The following is a 25,488-nucleotide window of genomic DNA, read 5'->3' as shown; positions in this document are numbered from 1 at the left end:
AATGGAAGGTGAACGCTCTATCCCTGAGCCATCGCGACTCTAAAGAATGTTTGAAGCAAAAATTGCACCTTAGAAAGTGTCTTATCACTAGTGTCAAACTCTTTACCATTTTTAAAGGAAAACGCAACATTTTCCATGCAATACGATATTTCTGCGTATTGAGCAGTCATCTAGTGGAAATTTGCGAAGCATCTACCTGAAAACCTTTCAAAGGAGCAGTTTGATAAAAAAAAAAAACTTTTCAAGAAAGCACAATTCACCCTATCAACAATTCTCACTTCATTATATTACCACAAGCACTACGATTGCTACTAGTTAGTTCAATAAGCCCTCCTCATAAACGAATTACCCTATACTAAATAACTTTTGATCTAATCTCTTAATAAAACATGTTTCAACTTTAGTTTTGCCATCAGGGCTGATATAAAATGTACTTTATGTAATTAATCTAATTATTTTTACATCTAATACATTTTAATTTGACTCTCAAAATGGGGTTCTGAAGTAATTAAAAAAATATGGTTCCAATATTTTAATACTTAAAAAAAAATGTTGTTCAAATGTTATTCACTTTTCGCATTTTTCTTCGTTTGTTTTAAACTAATTGAACATGCCGAAAAAAGTTTGTATCTACATATAAAGCTCTTTATTTCTAAAAGATTTACAAAAGTATTTTTTTAATAATTTTTTTATTTTTATTTCTTACTATATATAAAAATTTAATGTTGAGGTCACAGTTTTCCATCGTTGTCCGTGCATTTTCATTGGCCGCAAAATCACGTGGTATAGGATGCAGTTTTTCCTTATTCATTTCCATATTGTTTTGGTTGTCATCAGCATAAAATTAATACAAGTCATAAAGGTATTGTTTTGTCAGTATATTTAAGTCTGAACCACCGAATTCGTTTTTTAGTTCGTAAAAATATCGTACTAACTGTACACCCAACACTGTACTCGTGTCGTACTACTGGTAAAATGATAAATGGCCTGTATATATAGATTTTATATTGTAAAAGATCATTATTCGGAATTTAAAGAAAACAATGTAAGTTGTAGGATTGATTGTGATATATTTGGAGAAGTTCTCAATTTATATAGTAAACTCTCAATTTCATAGTAAACTCTTTAACTAAAAGAAAACAGTTGCATTTTAATTTGAGTATGAAAGTGAACTTTTTCAAAAAATTCTTATCGAACTACGAGTATTTTGATTTAATTTTAAAATGCCATAACAAAATTCGCCTTTAAGAAACTATCAAGACAACCTAAAAGTTGGAAAAGTGATTACTTTTAGATTCATAACAGCCAAACCCCCCTTTCTAAAAGTATTTTAGAGCATAGGTTCCCAAATTTTTTCGACTTCGACCCTAAATGATCGAATTTCTTTTGACAGAAACCACGCATATCAAAAAGAGTTCATAAGCAGCTGTGAATATACTAACCAATAAATACTACAAATTGAATTGGATATATTTTCTATGAATAATCAAATTTTTTATTGTGTTATGAATAACAAACAGTCTTAGAATTAGGTTAAATGTCAGGACGTCGAATTAACACGACTGTGGCTGCTTCTAGTTTCGAATTTGTTTTTTTTCTCTTTCGTATGCTTAAGTAGAAATTAAACAAAATAAGCTGAATTATGGTTTTCAAAAAAAAAGAACTGTTTTAATTTGTGAGAAAGATACATAATAATTCATTCTTAAATTTGATTAATTTAAAATGAAAAGTTTGACGAGAAATACTTATGCATTATATGTAAATGAATATCCTTTTTCTAATTCATTAAATTTATGATTAGAAAATCTCTATTTTTTTAAATTTGGTGTTTTTCTTTTCATTAGCAATTTACATATATAATCAAAAATAACCAAAATATCAAAAATTATGGACTTTTGGGTGGATACAGATATAATTGTTGGTTTTAAAAATTATTACTGGTTAAAAAGGCAGAACTGGGAGCTTTATGGTTCCGTGGAACACTTTTTGGGAACCGCTGTTTTAGAGAGTAAGATGGTTGCTTATAGATCTGTTATTGCACCTCTCATATTCTAGAGCAGTGATCATCAAACTTGTAAAGCTCCTGAGCTTCCGAACAATTTTTTTAAAATTCCACTGTGAGCTGCCAACCAAAAGAACTACCAACTTTTAAAAAAAATCTTGCAATTGGTTTACTTCTTATATTCTTTGAATAGTATATCAGTCAGCCGAAGCGCTAACGCAGTCTACCGAACATGTCTTCCAGAGTTGTTGTTCTCGATAGACAGTTTGGCCATCACTGTTCTAGAGAATTTCATAATTACTTTTTGATCCGTCATAGCTTTTTTTTAAACAATTTTTACAGTATTCCAGAGGATAAGTTGATAACCTTTACATTGTTTTTTCAAGTGTGCTAAGGATGACTTGGAAAATTTAAGATTCTATATGGCGCTTTTTTTTTAAAAAAAATATTCTAAAATATAAGTTGGAAATTTTTAGAGCACCTCTCAAAGTGTTCTAGAAGGTAAATTTATTTTATTTCCGTCATAGAGTTTTATAGAGGTAGCGTTTTCTGAAGTGTTCTAGAGAATAAGTTGATATCCTTTAAATCGCCTTTTTTTTAAAAAGTATTCTAGGCATGATTTGGTGACTTTTAGACCCTTTATAACACCTCTCAAAGTGTTCTAGAAGGTGAATTGTTTCACTTCAGTTTGTTATAACGCTTTTTTTTTAAAAAAAAAATCTGGAAAATAATCGTCGACATTTATTCAGGTGAACTTCACAAAGAAATAATTAGGTATATCTTCTATTTCAAACATTCTCTCAAAAGAATAAAGATGAAATTGTTGTGAAGTCAAGACGCAGTTCACTTCACTTCAGAGGACAAAGTTTCTCTGGCGCGATTCGCCGAGATCATAAGCGGCAAAGATTTCCTCGAACAAATCATTCCATGGCAATGGCCTTCCATTTCTTGAAAGAGGAGAGCTTCTCTCATGCAGATTTGCTTGAACGCTCTCATCACAAATGGAATTTTCCGGCACAAAGAAAGGAGACAAGGATCATAACAAAATGACCCTCATACACCCTCCCCTTCCAGAAAAAAAAATCGAAAAGAAGATATCTCCGCCATCATTCAGGAAGAATTGAAATAACTGTCGAAGAGTTTTTTGACTATTAATGAAACTAATTTCGAAACTCTGGGGAAAAAGAAGCATAAAAAGAACTTTTTTCGGTCGTTTCTTTTAAGAGTTATTAAAGAACAATAGGGTAAAAGCTATCGGGTAAAGGAAAATTATTTCTTTTCTTCTTTCTGGTTTAAGCCCCTCTGTTATTTGGTATTGCTGCTTATAGTAGAATGGTTCTCATACTTTTACTCTTCTTGTTGATTCTCTTTTTGCTTAAAGAGTACTGCATCGGGAAGACACTAAAATCTATGACTTGATGTATTGATTTGAAATATATTTCTAAGTCTGTTATGAAAGATATTACAAATATCGACAATGCCTCGATCGCGCAGCGTGCTTAAAATTAATAAAATTAAAGTTTCAAAAGCCTATTAATTCACTACCATGGATTTTAAATTGAATTTTTGATTTCGACGTTTTATTATTAACGATCGTTCGATGATAAAATATCATTCTACAACACTATACCTTTCAAGAATGCTAAAAATGAAAGCGTTTAGTAGTAATAACCTATCATAAATGTCGAAAATGACAGCGTTTAGTTGTAATAACCTTTCAAAAATGTAGGAAATGAAAGCTTTTAGTAGTAATAACCTTTTTAAAATGTCGAAAATGAAAGCGTTTAGAAGATTTTTTTAAAAAAATGGCGCTTGACAACTGTTTTTTTTTCTTATGGTTTTCTCCTCCAAAATGTAAAATGAATATCATTGATAATGAAAATATCATTCTACAACACTATACCTATCAAGAAGGCTAAAAATGAAAGCGTTTAGTAGTAGTAACCTTTCAAAAATGTCGAAAATGAAAGCGTTTAGTAGTAATAACCTTCCAAAAATGTCTGAAATAAAAGCGTTTAATAGTAATAATCTTTCAAAAATGTCGAAAACGAAAGCGTTTAGTAGAAATAACCTTTCATAAATGTCGAAAATGGAAGCATTTAGTAGTAATAAACTTTTTAAAACGTCGAAAATGAAAGCGTTTAGAAGATTTAAAAAAAAATGGCGCTTGATAACTGTTTTTTTTTTTCCTATGGTTCTCTTCTTCAAAATGTAAAGAAATGAAATAATGCTATTAAAAATTTTGGATACTATACTTTTATCTGGTTTTAGATTTTAATTTTATTGATGAAACAGATTTGGATGATACTGAAAACTTTTCTTGATTTAAATCACAAGAAATTAATGATATTTATTAAAAAATCGTATTTCACCAATACACTTCATGTAAACAAACTACCATTTTCGCCTTCATATTGGCAGTATCTAAATTTTTAACTTCGAATAATATATCTAACTAATGTGTTCTAAGTATTTAATTTCTAATAATGGTCCAAAACAATTTGTTATACGTTTAAAACATGCTCTCCATCATTTACACAAGAATTTAGTAAATAGTTTGAACATACGCTAATTATTCGCTAAATTTATGGAGCTCCGAAACTGCTTTTTTCACCAACGAGCTGCTGATTGGTATAAGCTTTATCAGTTATCGGTGCAAATAGAACGCTCTATTTGGCATTAACTTGAAATGAAGTAATCATTCACACAATTTGAGTTCGATAGGTATTACACCCCAGTTTTAACGGTGCACACATAACAGTCAGTTAAGTTATTTTTTAGATGCATTTCAAATTAAGAACAGTTAGCTTAAGATGCACACACACACTTATTCCTAAAATGAAATCGATTTGCAAATACCCATAGCAAAGATAGAATTACTAAGACGAATGCGAATTAGCATTAACAGAACAGGAGCGTATAGAAGTTCAATTTTATAAAATTATTTAATACACTTGATCGATATTTAAAAATTAATATATAATTTTCCTTATTACTCTCATCTCCTAATTATCCTAATTCAATTATTATAATTCATACAAATAAACATTGAAGATATTTTGAATATTGAAAGACCCACAGAGATGCGACTATAATTGCGGAGAACAAACGCAGAATTCGTACTTTCTGTCTATCCATGAAATGCGGAATGACGAAATATGTATGCAACTACTGCGAGCACACTTTTAACAATTGCCAAGACTGACAATTGTGTGACTCATTTTTACAATATCTTTATTTTTTAATTGAAATATTACATTTGTTTAAGTTATGCTAATAATATAAATAAAGGAATTAAATGTAAAAATATGCTTGTTACGCTAATGATACAAGAAATATAAAAATAAACTTGTTTTTAATTCGTAGTCTATTAGTCAAATGATCTACACTTATTTGAATCAAGTTTTGGTGCAGTAAGCATGTAGTCTATAGTGTAGTAAGCATGTAGTCTATGGTGTAGTAAAAAAGTATTTTTCCGTCCAGTTTCTTTGGGGTTACATAATGCGAAATTTGGAGAACTAATACATCTCACATTTTGCAATTTTGAAGTTGTGATTGTGATCACAACTATGTGTGTGATCACAAGTTGTGATTTTGAAGATGGCCCTGAATTTGAAAAGTTTTGAAAGATACTGCCTAGTGTTGGTTTCTTATGAAGTTAATTTAACATTAATAAATCATTTATAAAAACAAAAACAAATATTTATTGATAATGTAAGCGTATTCGTAATATTGCTACATTCACGTGCATTTAGTATATAATAACGTGCTACATTCACGTGCATTTCGCTTCAAATATATTTGGTTACATTCGACCGTCCTAACTTTGCAATAAATCTCAATTGAACTAACCTTAAAATACATTACAATAAAACCATCTAAATTAATAATACGAAATAATGATAAAGTAAGCAGTTTATGAAATCACTATAAAGTGGTGGTCTATTGACAGTTCGTTTGGGTCGTTGCCTTTTGGGTTCATCAGAATATTTACTGAAATTATGATAGTCTTCATCCCAGCTTCTCCAAGTTTTCAGTTGACTGACATGAGCCGTTATGGCATGCAGGCGATCATCGCTAGCCTCTGATTGGAAGATTCTATATGTCCTAATCTTGGCTATAGTAAACTGTGCATGCCAAGGTCATAATAATAGGTCCCTGATACCGTGGTTGAGGTTTCGTCACCTCTAGCCCTTGGGCGTTTTCAAACTGCACTGATTTCCCTCTAAAACTGTGGTGTACTACCAGAGTTCTCTTTGTCGTAATATGTTTTAGTTTTCCCTTGTTCCTTTTCGATTTTTTCTCCTGCGTTCCCGTTGCTTCCCTGGATTATTCCAACAGCAAACAACCTTATATCTGGGCACATATCCATGAAGAATACCAAAAATGTTTTTCCTAGAGTGTTGTTCAAGTTTCTCTCTACTTCCAAGTCCTTCTATCCCAATGCTTTTGCTCGGTTTTTTTCGATCAACTTTGCTATGCTGGACAATATCGCTCTTTCATCGATCTTCATAGGATAGAGAAGTAAAAATCTTGTCATGTTATCAATAATGACAATTAATTCTTTATTTCTTTTGTTATTGGTTACAAAAAAAAATCTCAATGATCAAGATATTCTTTCGCAAAAGGTCTTTTTCCTGTCCCATCTCTCAAATGGTCTTTTGATGGAATAGGCTGAAGAAGACCTTGTTTCTTACCACCTGGGACTTTATTGACCGAACATTCGAAGTTCAACATGTCTCTTCATAGCAGGAAACCAATGCAACTCCTTGATTTCATACACAGTCTTGTCTACAGCAAAGCTTTCTCCAAGGTCCTGAAACTTTACAACCAGGCTTTTCCTGATATTTTTTTAGTATAACGAATATGAATTTTCGATTGATATGAATTTTTGTTTTTAACTTCATTAGTGACATGAAATAATCTGTTACTTTTCAAAATATAATTCTGGATCTTTTGCTTTCCTTTGATCCTGTTTTCTATATCTTTCTTGTGAATTATATATAATTCCTTAAAAGTTTCATATTCATGCTGTATCATAAGCACTTCAACACTCAAAGCTAGACAAACCTTTAACTTATTTTTTTATCAAGGAATCCAGAGTATCTGAAGAGTTTGAAACTGAAGCCCTATTGATTGCACCGGCATGAGACATTTTAGTTTCTGGCCTGTGGCGAATTTCGAAATCAAATTCTTTGAGGATACTCCGTATTCAATTGGAGGGTTATTCGAATTCTTAGCATATATACAAATCTTGACAATCGGTTACTACTATAAAGCTGATGGCCAACAAAAAATTGTCTAAATTTTTCTGGCTTCTATACAATTGCCATTAACTTCCAGATTACTCTAATCATATTTATTTACCGTCTCTGATAGTCTTCTTACTCACACAGTGAACTAAATGCCATTTGTTATCGATTCCAAGCTGAAGAAACATGCTATACCATCTGCACGTGCATCTGTGTGAACTTCAGTTTTCGCTTCAGAAGCAATATAAAGAGCCAGAATTGGTTGATTCGTTAACTTACTTTTAAAGGATTCAAACGCCTCTTCTTGATCCTTTTCTCATTAGAAAATTTCACTACTGAGTTAAATATCGAACTTTAATGACATAGTTAGGAATAAATCTTTTAAAGAAACTTGTTAAACGACCTTGAAGTCTTTGAACATCGTGCATATTTTTAGGTTGGGGAAAATTAGTTATTTCTACTTTTCCTGATCTAGGCTAGATATCGTTTTTATTTATAATAAATCCCAGATAATTCTTTCTTTCCAAACTTTCTGTTCAGTTAACTTTTGTATAATTTCTTTTCACGTTTTTGCTGAAACAAGTATGTCATCCCAAAAAAACATGATACACGCTTATTTGTACAACGGACCTTATGCGTGGTGCATCAGCAGTCTTTGAAATTCCGCTGGAGTATTTGTTAAGTCAAAATTATCCTTTATAAATCGCCAATTTTATGTCTATCATTAACATCGTCGCCTATTTTATCTGTTAATATTTTTAAATAGATTTTTTGATGCATTAACGAAAATAAACATTTCGTATTTACAATGAAATTGCGAAATAAAAGGTTTGAAATAAATTTCCCTTCTGATTTTGATGGCTTCTTATGTAGTTAATTTACCATTAATAAATTATTTATAGAACACAAAAACAAATATTATTTTTTATAGTTTAAGCGTACTCGTTACTTACTGCATTCACGTACATTTGGTATCAACTTTCTACACTAGCCCTTGATTCCCACATTGGATCTGAATGAGACTGGATCATTCCTTTATTTCAAAGGTGGGGAAAATGGAATTTACTGCGCATGCGTCGGAATTTACTTTCATACGTAGTATTTACAATAATATGTATGGCAAGTATTGTTTGACTTAAAATTGGGGTGTGGTATTTTTCGTAGTATTTTTTTAAAGTGTTGTACTAGTTGCCATAGTTTTAATTTTAAAAATCTGCTTGCAGAAGGAATAGGAGCTTATGTGTCTTCAAAGAAAATATTGCAATCGGATTCACTGTATAGTTCCTGCGCCGAAATGATGCGCAGTAAATTCCACTTTCCCCACCTTTGAAATAAATGGAATGATCCAGTCTCATTCAGATCCAATGTGAGAATTAAGGGCTACTACTTTCTACAAACCAAACAAACACAAATGCTGTTGCCATTCCTAACTAACAAATATATGCGCTTTCAGTACCAAAAAATCAAAATTAGGCTTAAAATCGGAAATTAGGACTAATCTGACGTCTATTAATAACTGTCTGTTAAGAATCAGTATTGGGATTAATTTGAAATTGGGAATAATTGGATGTCTGTAAACTAAGTTAACTGTTACAAAATTAGGAATTCTCGGAATAACGATTAATCGGATGTCTATTAACAACTGTCTATTAAGGAACAAATTTGGGATTTATCGGATGTCCAGACGCTGAGCTATCCCATTTCCCACTGGAATAATAATTTCTGTAATGGGTATCCGAAAATTGGTAACGGGATGCCTGCAAATGACGTAGTGTGGGTATCTCGATCCTGATTGGTTGTTGAAACGCGGCATTAGTTTAAGTTAGGAACTGCTCTTTCCATTCTATTTCGAGTAAGCCAAGCCCGTCAAGTATCAATTCTCTTAAGAAGTGACGCATTCTAAATTTATTCTTTGACAAAGATTCTTTCACAAAGATTTCGATTCTTTCACTATATATATTAACACAAAGACAGACATGAAACAATGTAGAACATAAACAAACTAATTATGTATCGAAGTTTCTAGGTACACAAAGCAAAAAAATATCACGGTTACAATAAAATACATAAACAAATAATAAATCCAAGTTAAGAAAAAGAAGTAGACGAGGAAGAATTATATTTCAACTCATTCGATGGTCGATTCAGTTTTGTATTTAATTAATTTATCGTTAATTCATAGGTCGCATGTGTGGGTATGGGAGATCTTCTTCTTTTTGAAGTGCAAGTAACCAATTGATATGTTTTCAAACATTTTGAATGGAAATTCTTAGATGAAAACTTTAAATTATACTTAGAGAACACTTATTCTTGGAATAAACTTTAAATGAAATTTAGATGAAATAAAATATTGTTCAACTTTTAATCGTTTAAATGTTTAAGTTAAAATAAAATAATTATATTATTCTAAAACAATTAAATTAACTATGCTATTTCTTTATAGCGTTAAAAAACATGTAATTACATGTCCTTTCTATACACAGTTAAATTTATAATGCATTTAAAGCAATTTGCAAAGGAACACTAATAAAATTTCTCGCATCAGCTGCGTTCGTAAATTCTGCTTCGAAGAATTGAACTTTAAAAATCTGCCTAATCATTGAACGAATTTCGATACTTAGTAAATTTGGATGGCAACAAATAAAAGCTACGAAAAATGTTGTGCAAACGTAAGTTTTCNTTCCGAAGCATGCAGAAACCACTTTTTTGAAGTCGTCAAATACTTTAACGTACTTCAGTATTGCTAGATTTTTAAACTGGTGCAGAAGTTCTTCTTTATCCAAAAGTGTTTTGCATGCATTTCCTTTAAACCCAGAACATCCTCGTCTGATTTCATGCTGAACGTGACAAACTTTTGTCCATGTCAGCGATTCATTTTCACACTCTTTCAACATATGCGTGAAAACAGTGTTAACAACACCAACCAAGTATAAGGTGTAATTCTGGCGGTGGAATGATGTCTAGGAATGTTTTGCCTCCAACAGTTGCAATTAGCGGTGGATGAATGCAATTGAAATAATCTTTCGCTTTGGTTTTTGAACCTTTTCCTTCAGTCAGCCAACTTGTATAATACGATGAAATATTTCGGGGGATCTCAATTCGCCACAGCTGCTTAGCTCATAATTCTTGGCATAACAATAAGAGCATGGGTATGCGCTGCTGTGCGACATTATACCTGATAAGATATTCGCTAACTTCAAATCGGTTGCAATTGTGCCGGGGAAAAGACTTATATTCAACGTTGAAATGAGTTGATCTACATTCTTATAATTTTCTTGTGCACTCGGAACGGCTGCTAGAATGAATAGTCGTTTAACTCCAGAATCCTTAAATTTCCTTGCAGCTATCCCCTCATCATACTTAACACGCTTACAGCTGCTCTCGAAGTCCAACTCATTTGACAGAAAGACATATTTTTAAAAATCCTCCTACTCCATCAATACCCATTTTTAAGTGAACATCCAGTACATCTCGTTTATTTTTCACATACTGAACAAAAGCAGGAACATCTTTGCAGTAAACTCCAAGCGCAGGAGCATCCAAGACATCATCGCATTTTATAATACAAACGAAAGGAAATTCCTTAAAATCAAAATAATCGTCGACAGAATGAGCTGTGATATTAAGTTTTGTTTTTTATCCGGGTTCAATTGCTTTTCTACTTCGTGTACACATACGAATGGAAGCTGCCATTTTTAATAACGATTAATCGGATGTCTATTAACAACTGTCTATTAAGGAACAAATTTGGGATTTATCGGATGTCCAGACGCTGAGCTATCCCATTTTCCACTGGAATGATAATTTCTGTTATGGGGTATTCGAAAATTGGTAACGGGATACCTGCAAATGACGTAGTGTGGGTATCTCGATCCTGATTGGTTGTTGAAACGCGGCATTAGTTTACGTTAGGAACTGCTCTTTCCATTCTATTTCGAGAAAGTCAAGCCCGTCAAGTATCAATTCTCTTAAGAAGTGACGCATTCTAAATTTATTCTTTGACAAAGATTCTTTCACAAAGATTTCGATTCTTTCACTATATATATTAACACAAAGACAGACATGAAACAATGTAGAACATAAACAAACTAATTATGTATCGAAGTTTCTAGGTACACAAAGCAAAAAAATATCACGGTTACAATAAAATACATAAACAAATAATAAATCCAAGTTAAGAAAAAGAAGTAGACGAGGAAGAATTATATTTCAACTCATTCGATGGTCGATTCAGTTTTGTATTTAATTAACTTATCGTTAATTCATAGGTCGCATGTGTGGGTATGGGAGATCTTCTTCTTTTTGAAGTGCAAGTAACCAATTGATATGTTTTCAAACATTTTGAATGGAAATTCTTAGATGAAAACTTTAAATTATACTTAGAGAACACTTATTCTTGGAATAAACTTTAAATGAAATTTAGATGAAATAAAATATTGTTCAACTTTTAATCGTTTAAATGTTTAAGTTATAATAAAATAATTCTATTATTCTAAAACAATTAAAATTAACTATGCTATTTCCTCATAGCGTTAAAAAACATGTAATTACATGTCCTTTCTATACACAGTTAAATTTATAATGCATTTAAAGCAATTTGCAAAGGAACACTAATAAAATTTCTCGCATCAGCTGCGTTCGTAAATTCTGCTTCGAAGAATTGAACTTTAAAAATCTGCCTAATCATTGAACGAATTTCGATACTTAATAAATTTGGATGGCAACAAATAAAAGCTACGAAAAATGTTGTGCAAACGTAAGTTTTCAATTTTCCTATCAACTACAATAACTTAAACAAAATATTTACAAACTCTCTATCAACTATCTACTGATGTTTCTCTAAGAAAAAAAAACAAGTTTTGATTTCGACTTTGGCGCTACTTTTGGCGTGTAATCAAATATTCCAAAAATAAAAGCGGAAATAAAAAAGGAATCGAAATATGCGAATAATTTCACCCGCAAGCATCATCGTCGGCTGCAATAATTGAAATTAAATTGCGTTATAAACGCGTTACTGAGTCAACCATGTCCGCGTTTGTTCTTTTTTGGAATAATTATTCAAAATATCGCTTTCTACCTTCTCCGATAGAGGGGGTTTACGGAAGAGGTTGGTGTAGCGAATAGCTTTTTAATTAAAACGGTTGTTGCAACTTAGGAGTAGTATAAGAAATGTGCAAATTTTATTCATTTGCTTTCTTTACATAAGCGAAATTTAATCTCGGAGTTTATTTCAATTTCTGGAACATTATTCGTCAAAGAGGAAACTGTTTATTTTACTCGAAGAGACTGGATTTGTTGTCGTTTATGGAAGAAATAAATTTGTTTTAAAAGAGTGTGTGTAAGACATTATTTTTTGATTTATTCTGATATCAATACGTGATACAAATATTAATTAAACTTTTCTTTTGTTGAAATACTGCTTTCAATAAAGTTAATAAAGCTTAAAATCGGCTTAGTTGTGTTATTTCCTTTACGTTATTAGGAAGTTTTTTTATTGCTTATCGTATGTGTTGTATAATTTTTTAGACAAGATGTCTGGCGATTTTTTAAAATTCTTTTTTAAGTACATATTTTATTTGAAAATGGTAAATACTTAATTTTGTTATACAACATTACACATAGGACGTTAAATAAAAAAAGGTGTTTTTATATATGTTCTAAAGATTATGCAAGAAAACTGCTTTATTGTACAGCAAACCAAAAAAGTGAGTCCAAAATAATTTTAGATCAAATAATTTGATTTTTACGTACTGCAACAAAGACCAAATAATCAAATAACAGACATTGAAATTGGCTAACAATTAGAGCTTCCTTTAAATTAAATCACGAAATCTGGTATAAAAAGGAGCGTTTTCTCAGAATAAATTACACTTTTTAATGTATAAACAGACACAAGAAAATGAAATAGTTCTATATTTAATTTTTATTTATCAGGATCGCTGCAAACGATTTCATGCAGGTTTTGGATTTTGCCATTAAACATTATATTCTTTAAGAGGATATAAAAGTTTGTATACCTTACAAACTTCAAAAAGAAGTTGGAGCATTTCTTATGACTTATTCCAATGACTTACAAGCTAGAAAACTTCAAAAACGCTTTCTAGCATTATAATAAAAATATATAAGAATGTATGAAAGAAATTTTTTTTTGTGTGTTTTAGTTTAATTTTTAACAGTTAATAACTCCATCTAATTAGTTAATAACAACTAATTATCGAATGTTAAATTTTTTAAATTCCGTATACATTTTCCTACACTCCTTAATAGTTTCAATTTCCTATACTTCATAGCTTAGGCGTAACCAAATGAAGTGTAACTTGTAGTTAAACACTCAAGACCTCTTTAGTAGACGCTTTTTATTACAGTTGTAGTTGTAGTTCATTTACGTCGCACTAGAGCTGCACAATGGGCTATTGGATCCCTGAGGATGATCCGAAGACACGCCATCACAATTTTGATCCTCTGCAGGGGGGGTGGCACCCCTGCTTCAGTAGCCCGAAGACCTGCACTTTACGGTAGAACAGTTTAACGAGGACCAATACCGCACACCCTCGGTCCTTACGCAGACTGATCCAAGTGATCACTCAACCGCACACTGACCGCAACCAGTGATGCTTGACTTCGGTGATCTGCTGGGAACCGTGTCTTAACGATCAGTCCACTGCGGGACCTTTTTAGTATAGAGGGATAGAGAAATGCTCCTCTGATTTGACCTTGGTGATGACCTTAGAATTAGTGATTTTCGGTACTTCTAGAAAATGGTTTAAACTTCTAATTAAACCTATAACTTGTAAAATAAACCCTACCTAACCTCTCATTAAATAGACTTCTGACTTATTCCAATTTGGCGAAGTCTAGGCGATTGATACGAACAAAGCTGTGTCAACTGTCTACGCTTTGTGAGAAAATTTCTTCTACTGGTAACAAATTTTAAGTTTTAATGTATAATTCTTTCGTCAGTAAATTTATTTTAAAGTTATTTTCCAGGCCACTACATGAAAATAATTCGAAAATTCGTATAGAAAACTATTTTGTTCATGTTCTTTGGTGGTGAGGTTTTGAAAACGTTTGCTAAATTAACCAAAATGCCGAAAGCTTCATACTTTGCTGGTTCACCCATTTAATAAAGTATTTTATAAAAAGCGTAGGAGTTGGTAACCCTGCATAAAGACATATCCTAGTCCACGATGCTTTTGATCAGCTACATAGTACCGTCAATTTAGGCTTAGTACCAAGGTGAAATGTTTTGTATGGTAATATTTATTTCCTCATTTTTAGTAAACCTCCCATCTTCCCATTTTTAGTATTCTCGTAGCATTAGTTCAATTTTTACAACATACGATTTGTGTATATATAAATAGTTCTTAAGGGCATCCATGCCGTGATCAGCTTCTATGATTTGATTCGAAAATAGTTCATTTTTATTTCATGGATTATTTGGATGAAAAAATAAATGAATGAATGGAAAATAATTGTAGTGGTATTGCTAATCTTAGCACAGTATTTCAAATTGATTCACTGAATAAAAACTGCAGCTAATGTAACTTACCATACTGATGTAAATTCTCAAAATTGTCGGTAACCTGAACTTGAAACTTTTATATGGGCGTAGAAAATAACAGTGGAATAAAGTACATTACTATCTGATCTCTGTAAGTTAAATTGAAACTAAGACATAAAACAACAACATAAACCTTTTTTTTTTACATACAAAAGTTCTTTTTTTACGTTCTGTAATTAAATGCTGAGTTTCTTATTCTATTTGCTGTACAGTTTTATTAAATGAAGAAATAATTGAAAAAGCTTAGGAAAAATGTTGTTAAATTATGAAAATAAGTGGATATTCTATGAAATAAAATAAAAAAAATATCAATGGAGTACTTATAGAAAGTGCAGGAGAATAGAGAAATATGCGGAAGATTGAATAATTCTGTTAAACTCTCACAGAAAGTGCATGGGAACAAAAAAAAACGATCAAAAAATGAAATAATTCTGTTAAATATGCATAAAAGGTATTAGTAAATGATAAAATGTGAAAAGGAAAAAAAATTCAGTTAATTCCCTACAAAGTGTTTGTAAATGAATGATGAAATAAGTGAAAATTTGATGAAATAAGTAAAAATAGAAAATTTCTGTTAAATACTTATGAAAAAAAGTTAGTTGCTGAAGAAATATGATCGAATAAATTCCGTTAATAATACACAGAATGTGGACGTAGATGATGAAATATGTTAGTAGAAACGTTTTTTATTAAAAGTTCACATACATTGTGGGTAAAAAGCAGAGTTGGGCAAAAATGTACTGTTGGCAATTACTTGTAACTCTGGTAGTTGGGCAATTACTCGTAATCATGATTACAAGAAAACATAATATTGATTACAGCTGTAATCGTGATTACAACAAACAATTACAGTAATCAATTACTTGTAATCGTAATTTCAACTTTTATTTCAGCTGTAATCGTAATTACAATAGTCGATAATAGAAATCAATTACTTGTAATCGTGATTACAACTTTTAAAAATTTTGATTACAGCTGCAATCGTGATTACAATAATTGATTAGAGTAATCAATTACTTGTAATCTTGATTACAATTCACCAAAATTTTGATTACAACTGTAATCATGATTCCAAGTAATTGCGATTACAAGTAATCACAACAAAAGCGATTACGGGTAATCATGATTACAAGTGATCAAAACATATGATTACATGTAATCAAGATTATATATAATCATGATTACATGTAATCATATATTTTGATTACTTGTAATCATGATTACATTTAAATTGATTATAGTATTTGGTTATGTAATCAGGATTACAAATGTAATCAAAATTATGAAAATGTGCAATCATGATTACATGTAATCATATATTTTGATTACTTGTAATCACGATTACATGTAATTGATTTCAGTAATTGGCTATGTAATCAGGATTACAGTTGTAATCGAAATTTGTAATCATGATTACAAGTAATTGATTACTATACCTGAAAAATGTAATAGATTACATTTTTGCTCTACTCTGATGTAATAAAAAATTATGATTACTTGTAATCGCGATTACAAGTAATTGATTACATAGCAGTAATTATCTGTAACCAATTAGAGTTGTAATCGATTACTGTAATCGACGTCCAACTCTGGTAAAAAAGTGTAGAAAAATCACGCTTCTTTTATATTTATAATGTATAACTGACACATTAGTGTGGTTGCATATAATGTTTCAATATGAAAAGAATTATAGAGTACATGAAAAGTTTAAGGAACTTTTGGTTTTAGCCAATTAAATATTAATTCATCCGAGTTGATTTTCAGATGAATTCTTATCTGGACCAATAAAAAGTGAGAAAACTCTCTGACTGCCAGTGACGTCATTAAATATTTTTGAATGAGGACCTCTTGCGAGTGAAAAATGAATGTCACTAAACGATAATTAAACTTCATCTGCAAGCTGCAAGTTATATCGGATGTTATATCGATATTCCTAATAAAGAGCTTCATCGATAAGCAAACGAAGGGCCTCGTGAATAAGGAAAACCATTCTCCATGGATGAGAGTACTTCTTCCCATAATTGGATGTCTTTTCTCTTTTTTTTAATTTAGTTATTGTTTGTTTTAATATGGGTGGAAGGGGAGGAGTATCTAGTCGGCTGCTTATAGCTCTTATAGCGAAAGAGAAAACTTTTCTGGTATGTTGCTGAAAAGATTTCAGTTAATTGAAAACCGTAATTCATCTGCAAAAGGATGATATTTAGAAAGAGAGGAATATAATAGTGGCAAAAGAGGGGCATATACGGGAATTGGGTTATATATCCTTTATTCTTTTAGCTATATCCACTCGTTGAGTTATGCAGATTGTGTTTCATCTTTTTTTGCTTAATCAGCTGGTTGTTTAAGCATTTCAACTTTCGATTGTTTAAAATTGTTAAAAAGAATAAAAGATTATGATCGTGTTGATTTAAGGTCCAAGTTCTAATACCCGGAGAGCTGTCCCCCCCTTAATTTTTGTTCTTTTTTTATCTCAATCGTCTGATTTTAAACATTTCAACTGTCGGTTGTTTAAAATTGTTAAGTTGTTCAAAAGAATAAAAGATCATGATCGTGTTAATTTAAGGTCCAAGTTCTACCCTCCCAAGAACTCTAATAATTTTAATCCTCTTAATTTTTTTCTTCTCCTATCTTTCCTAATATCGTCTGATTTACGTGTTTTTTGCAGCTCTTTCGCCAAGAAAAATAAAAGTAGTCATAGTTTAAGTTCCTTACCCTTAAGTCAGAGCTTCAATTGTAATCTGAATGTACCATTTCTTGTCGTAAATAAATATCTGGGCTTTAAAATTGACAAGTAACATAAATATCTTAAAAGCTATTAAACTTTTTTTTTTCTAAGAAAAAAATCGCCAATTTGGCGAGCTTTTTCCGCCTAGATAAAAATTATCAAAATCGATGAACGATTCTCAATTTTTTTAAAATTTTTATAGGCTCAAATAATGCAGTGCAAGAGTAACTTTTTAATAATTAAAAAACAAAGTCACAAATGATTTTCATTTTCATAAACTGTGGCTTTTCTTCATATTGACGTTCTATGTCATTTTCAGAATAAACATAGAGGGCGCTGCATAAAAATAATTTTCAACTTGATCTGACATTCATGAATAACTGTTAAAAATTCATACCTGTTATTAAAATTACAGATGTGAAGTATTCGCAAAAGTTATTTCATGTGAAAACAGAGCCTTCAAAATACAGTTTTTGTGACTATAAAGAACGATTTACTAATTTAAGTTATGTATTTTTAAAGTAAGCTCTATCTTTTTAGGCGAAGGAAGTCTCAGTGTAAGAGCAAAATATTTCTTGCGTTTGTCTTACGTCATTTATTTTACCTTACTGACATTGCCTTCCAGCAATTGTCAATTCCTGTTTCCCATCACACATACCACAGGAGAGAGGAATTTTTTTTAGTTTCTTGTACAATTGTATACCTGCAAGCGACGTCATCGTAGATTCAGAATCGCGTCATTCGTAGATTCAGAATCCAATCAGGTTTGGCATGTGTGACTACTGTTAAGGCCTGGTTGGTTTCTTAAGACAAGAGCCTTGTCTGGGCATCAGCGGGAAGTTTACGTTACCCCGACGCCAAGCGTGAGCAGTCGTTCCAACTCAAACATTATCTTGCATTGCGCAAGCGTTAATGACGTGAACAAATATTTATTTTGATTTTTTAGTTCGTTCCTACAACTTTATGCGTTATTGCCGACCAGTGCTTTAGAGGGAAAAAAATGACCTTTCAATCTGTAACCACAGATTGTTTTAAACACGGAATCTTTGTAATATAATACAAATTAGATCATTTTTTAAAGTCAGAGATTAATTTCTCTTCGGAATCAAAATCTTGGCAGATTTCAATGATCTGTTGGCTGCTGTCCGCCATTGCTTCCGTCGTTAACGTTACGTTCCAATCCAACAGCAGTTGATTCGGACGTCAGTCGTCGTTTAAGCTGAGCGTTCGATGACGTATGCTGTCTAACTCACAAATTAACCAATCAGAGGTTAGCACTCGCTTCAAGCTAACGTTTTGCAACTCTGACCTGTCCTAAGAAACCAGGCCTTTATACAGGTATCGAATTAGATCTGATTTAAATCGCATGGTTAATTGCGCATTCTTCTTCTCGAGTTGCAAGTACTCAATTCCACGCAATGTCAGTGCAATGCATAATTCAATTCCATGCAATATCAATGTAATGCATGTTATACGAGTAGTTTTTCAAATTTAGTATAATAAAGAGTCTGACAAGCTTAAATAAAACGGCTTTGAGTGATTTTTGTTTTTTTAAAAAAATTTTTTATCCTTGCTACTTTCTTTCATTTTAGCCATGATTTTTTAAAGTACATTGTAGATGAATTCTAGCCCATTATGCATATTTTTAAAGTTGTTTGCTATGAAATTCTAAATAAAAATTAATTGCTAATAATTAAGTATGCAGGTTCTTTTTCAAATTTCCATAAAAATAGATTTCACGCTACCCTTTCTGAGGCAGAAAACAAATTTATTACAACACATCGCGGTTATTATGCCACGTCACAAACAAAAAAATCTAAAGGAATAATAGCAAAATCACATCGTTCAAGAACCGCGTGTAGCCATCTAGTGGTGACAAACCTTACACTAATTTAAATTTAATAAAGCTGTGCACACGATTTTAATCATGGCGAGGGAAATAATTTCTAGGAAACGTTGGCTTACATTTTTTAGGAGTTCGTAGTATCACCAAACTCTAGTTATATATTTTGTTCTACATACTCCCATTCCTAATATTATTCTACTTATTTTTCTTACTCCTTAAAAATTATTCCTATTATTTTTTAGCTAAACTTAATTTGATTTTGTTACGTTGAGTTCGTTAATTGGTAAAACAGTTGTGTTACATTAAGAATAATATTTCAGATATTCAAGAAAAGACATATAGTTTTAAATAAAATATTTATCCAAGAATTTATAACAGTATTTACTCTTTGAAAACCACCCAGACGCCACATTTTTTTTTTTTTGGTAATAAAACTAAAAACCAACTTTGCATTTGTTGTAAAAGGTTACATGTTATAAGAATTTCAATTATTCGTCTAGAACAGAAAACTTTAATCATACAGTATATATAGAATATAGACAGTACATAATGTACAAATACCCTTTTAAACATCGTTCGAAGAGCAAACGTACTACCACAGCAGGACATTGTCACAAATCTTTTCTACAACTTATCTATTTAGCACACCTATAGTGGACATGCTTAGACGCGTTCAGAATTTCCATCTGCTTTAGGATAAATTAAATCTTTAGTCTTCACTCAGAGCAAGTGAAGATTTCAAAATCTCATTCCCACCTTCATGAATTGCAAATGATCACTCCTTCGAATACATCACACGTTTCTCTGCTGTTCGATATAAAATGTTCTCGAATAGACTAACAAGGGGGACGATGATTTTTGAGAGCTTGTCACTACAAAGTGGGGAGGAAACGGGGGAAATTCTTTACATGACTTGGTTAGGTTGATTTGTTAATTAACTTGTAGCTCTTTTTGTTGCACGTCGCCATAACTGATTGGCCTTTTTTTTTTTGCCATGATGAATTTAACTCGGATATCACTTCCTCTATTTTATGTTTAAAGGCAAATTATGATAAATTATTCAATATGCTAAATCTAATATATCTAAATTTACTTTCCTTGTACTTTTTATAATATGCTGATGAAACGAGAAGAAAAAACATATTTTTGTTATTAAAAGGAGTTTGAAAGGGTTAGACCATTCTAGGATTTTCGAACATTCCGTGAAAGGTGCCGTAATATCTAAAAACGATGCGTTCTATGTTTTAAGATCCAGAAAAATCAGTAAGTACTCGAATTCTTAATTTTTGAATGACACTACCAGAATGACACTACCACTATGTGTACCCCGAAATTTTTTTCTCGAAAACACATTTTTTAGACCATTGATGTCCTTATACCCGACCGCAAGAAAATGGTCTATATATATATATATATATNTGACATCCCACATTATAAATGTTCTGAGTTTCTGATGCAAAATCAGCTGAGTAAAAAAAATTATCACCTAGCTAGGATATATATATGAAAATTATAGATACATGAAAAAAGAGGGGGAAAGAAAAATTATAATGAAAAAAATAACAAACTGGAAAAAAAAGAACAAATATTTTTTTAAAAAATCCGGAAAATAAAAGATATAATCTTTTCATCAGCCCACACGATATATCCGCAAAAAAGAGTGCTTTCTAATATTGTATCAATATAGCCAAAGCAAAATATATCAATACAATAGTGTGAGGAGCACTAAAAAAATTTTTTTTACAAAAATTTTACAACAAGTAAAATAGAACACATTAAGTAAAAATATCACGTAAAAACAGAAAATAAAGTATAGAGAAAAAACAGAATAAAACATGAAACGAAATCTATAAAGCAAATAGCGAATTCAAATGAACTTACATGAACGGGAAATTTTTCAAGAATGATTTAAAATATTTTCGTAACAAGATTGCCAGATTGCCAAAGGAGCAAATTGAGGTAATGCATAAATAGAGGGGTTTTACATTCTTACTGCAGTACTGAAGCTCGTTCTTATTGCAGTACTGAAGTGCGTTTCATTTGTTAGTTACCAAGGATGGGCCCGAAAATGTGTGCTAGGTAATATTATACTGGATAATTTAAAGAAGTTGACAATTAATTATTTTAGAAAATTAACATTTATTTAAGAAAAAAAAAAGAAAAGAGAAACAAACATGAATTGCCTGTTTTGCACAAATTATTTATTAATTTTACTATAAGCGATTCAGTTTTTCACATATTTTAATAATAATAATCAGTGATATTTTCTAACTCATAGCTCTATTTGAACAAAAAAATAGTTTATTTCGCACATTTAAATATTTAATTATTTTATATTCGCTGTGTGAGATAAATTTTATAAAGAACATCACGTTGTTGTTTTTTTTCAATTCTTACTATTATTTCACACTTTCCATACATATATTTATACAGTTTGTTCAAATTTTCAATCGTTAATAAAATAATTTTTATTCATACATTAAAGTTCAAATACATTTTTTTTAAAATCTTGTTCTGGATGATACTTGAAGTTCATACAGTTTTATCAAATACTAATTCACTAATTAAATTTAATTAATCAATGTTACTTTCATATGGGAGAAAAAATTTTAATTATTTAACAAAAAGTAACTAAAATAAAATTCTTTGTTGACCTAAGGAGGAATTGACTTAAAATTTTTTTTATACTTGTTTCATATTCAATTAACAGTTGCTATGTATTTAACTAACAAGCCATTGAAGCTATTCATAAAATGGTTAGTTCTTTTACACGGAGAAGTTGCATTTTTAATTTGCCATTTATAATTCTTAAATGAAACCTACCTGTAGATAGACGCCGGGTAAATCATATTTTTGTCCTTTGGGGTTGTCCCTGGGGAGGTACCTGTAGAACTCTACATCATTTTTGTACCACTTGACGGAGTACAGTTCGTCTGATTCTAAGTCTAGTGTGCAGTTCAACCATATAGATTCACCCCGCATTACTGCAGTTGGTACATCCAGGCTCAGCATCCGAAGGCTTAAGCAGCCTGCAAGACACAAACAAATAAGGTTAAATTGCATGTGTAGAAATAAAGTGTTTTTTATTGCAATTTACGGAGATGAAAATACATTGAATTTACTATAATTAAATTAGTTTATTCTGTTTCATCATTTTTTTACAAATTATTATCAGATATGTCGATGAATATTTGCATAAGAATTTAAAAATTCGTTACTTGGGATTGGAAAGTTCATGCATATTATTACTTTGCGGGGAACTACTTTTAAAAATAAACAAAAATTCGATATGATGTGCAGGTGGTGTTTATGAAAATCAATGATATTAGCTATTGTTAATATGAACTGGTAATGCCTTCAAGTTAATATGAACTGGTGTGAATTTTAAGATTCGAACAAAAAGCTAAATATATAAGTAATAATAATGTATCGGGTTACTTTATAATCACGGACATTAAGATAAACCGAAATAGCCAGCTGCAAACTTACTATAAGAGCGTTCATGATCAGGAACAAGAGCAACTAATATATATATATACTACTGGCCATAAAATTGCTACACCAGGAAGGAATGCAAAGAACAGAATGATATTTATTGGGCACATACATTATAGTTGGAAGAACAATTGATTAAATTTTTCAGGATATTTGGATACATAGATCCTGAGGAATCAGTACTCAGAGCAGCCTCCCCTGGCAGCAATAACAGCAGTTATTCTCCTGGGCATCGAGTCGAACAGAGATTGGATAGCATGGACAGGTACAGCATTCTATGCAGTTTCAACATTATGCCACGATTCATCGATCGTAGTGACTGACGAGTGATGGCGTGCCAGTCATTCGGTAACCATTTACCAGACGTTTTCAATTGGTGAGAGATCATCAGAACGTGCTAGCCAAGGGAACAGGCGAACAGGTTCTGTGTCAAGGAAAGTCAGGACAGTACGGTCAACATGGGGTCGCGCATTGTCCTACTGAAACGCAGCGTTATGGAGGCCTCGAAGATAAGGCAGAGAAACTGGCCCTAACACATCAGAAATGTAACGGCTGCTGTTCAAAGTGCCGGCTATGCGAACAAGAGGTGATCGAGAAGTGTATCCAATGGTACCCCACGCCATTACTCCAGGTGATGGGCAAGTATGACGATGTCGCATGCAAGCTGCCAGTGGACGTTCTCCACGATGTTGCCAAACACGGAAGCAGCCACCACGATGCTGTATACAGAACCTGGATTCGTCTGAAAAGACGACGTCATGTCATTCCTGCGTCCAGGTTCGTCGTTGATCACACCGTTGGAGACACTCTTGCCTGTGATGTAGCGTCAAGGGTAGCCAAAGCCATGGTCATCGTGCTGACAGTCCATGCCGCTGCAAACATCGTCGAACTGTTCATGTAGGTTTGCTTATCGTAAGGTATTCCAAGTTTGCTTATCATAAGATATTCTAAGTTTGCTTGTCGTAAGGTATTCCAAGTTTGCTTATCGTAAGGTATTCCAAATTCGCTTATCGTAAGTTATTCCAGTTTTTCATATGGTAAGATATTCCAGGTTTGCTTATCACAAGGTATTCCAAGTTTACTTATCGTAAGGTATTCCTGGTTTGCTTATCGTAAGGTAATCCAGGTTTGCATATCGTAAGGTATTCCAAGTTTGCTTATCGTAAGGTATTCCAAGTTCGCTTATCGTAAGTTATTCCAGTTTTGCATATCGTAAGATATTCCAGGTTTGCTAATCACAAGGTATTCCAAGTTTGCTTATCGTAAGGTATTCCTGGTTTGCTTATGGTAAGGTAATCCAGGTTTGCATATCGTAAGGTATTCCAGGTTTGCATATCGTAAGGTATTCCAAGTTTGCTAATCGTAAGGTATTCCAAGTTCGCTTATCGTAAATTATTCCAGTTTTGCATATCGTAAGATATTCCAGGTTTGCTTATCACAAGGTATTCCAAGTTTGCTTATCGTAAGGTATTCCAGGTTTGCATATCGTAAGGTATTCCAGGTTTGCTTATCGTAAGAAATTCCAGGTTTGCTTATCGTAAGGTATACCAAGTTTGCTTCTCGTAAGGTATACTGTTGTAGAAAAGAAAAATCAGCGTCAGCGACAAAAAAAATTCGAAATTGAGATTTATATATATTTAGCATCTATGTACGATAAACTACATGTCGCAAAAAAACATTTTCAAAACTAAATTTTGCTTTATCAGTTTTCTGAAATTCAAATTCTATTTTAGCGTCCCCATTAGCACTAGAAAGAAAAAAAGTTCTCGAGCTGCGGAATCTAAAGTGAAGCACTTGCTTTTGTTTTTTCAATTGCACGGGAGTATACCAGGTTTGCATATCGTAAGGCATTCCAGGTTGGCTTGTCGTAAAATGATCCAGGGCTGCTTTTTCTTAGTTATTCCGTGTTTGCTTGTCGTAAGGTATTTCTTACTTGTTTTGCTTGTCCTAAGATATTCTATGTTTTGTCGTAAAATTTTTCACATTTGCTTGTCAGGAGTTTAGTAATTCAGGTTCGTTAAGAATTCCAAATTGGCTTATCGTAATTTACATATATAAAGAAAAAGAATTTTTTAAGATTATTTTAATTAAAATAATTTACTTTGAGAAAGGGTTAAGCAGGATAATATGGAACTTTATTTATAAGAAATCCTTTTCTTTTTCATACACTGAAGTAATGCGGATTTGATTCATGCTTTTCTAGAGACGCAAGTATTGGAATTTGCTTTTAAAATGTATGCATTTTTTTTCTTCTTTTGCTTTTTCATGCACATATAACGTTACTAACACTCGTCGAAAACAAACTTTTTTTTCCCCTTCTTATGTATGCGCCTACGTTTATCAACGTCAAACTTTTTCCTTGTCACTAAAGCGAAACACACCTTATACCTTATTTCTTCCCTCTTTTCCCTTTCTTCTTATTCTTCTATAGGGAATAAATTCGGCTCTGTCACTATTTCGAAGAATAAATAAGTGAAACCATGTGGTAAAAATCGGGGAGGGGGGCAATGTCATTTTATTCGGGGAAAAGAGGTAGATAGTGAACTCTTTTCAGAAAATTCGAACACGAATTCGTACATTCAGTCTCAAACGTTTTTCTGCTTCTAT

General features: G+C 31.8%; 1 protein-coding gene across 2 annotated transcripts in view; it reads right to left on the bottom strand.

The window, feature by feature from the left end:
* LOC107457459 (uncharacterized) overlaps window positions 1–25,488 on the bottom strand; it is a 216,161-nt gene that overhangs the window by 35,910 nt on the left and 154,763 nt on the right. For both annotated transcript variants that reach the window (XM_043042732.2, XM_043042733.2), the window contains exon 2: window positions 22,210–22,415. In XM_043042732.2, the coding sequence (XP_042898666.1) occupies window positions 22,210–22,415 (206 nt within the window). The remainder of the gene's footprint in view (window positions 1–22,209; window positions 22,416–25,488) is intronic.

This window comes from Parasteatoda tepidariorum, chromosome 4 (assembly GCF_043381705.1).
Source record: "Parasteatoda tepidariorum isolate YZ-2023 chromosome 4, CAS_Ptep_4.0, whole genome shotgun sequence".
In the NCBI taxonomy this organism is placed as follows: domain Eukaryota; kingdom Metazoa; phylum Arthropoda; class Arachnida; order Araneae; family Theridiidae; genus Parasteatoda; species Parasteatoda tepidariorum.
This window is presented reverse-complemented; position numbering and strand designations above follow the sequence as displayed.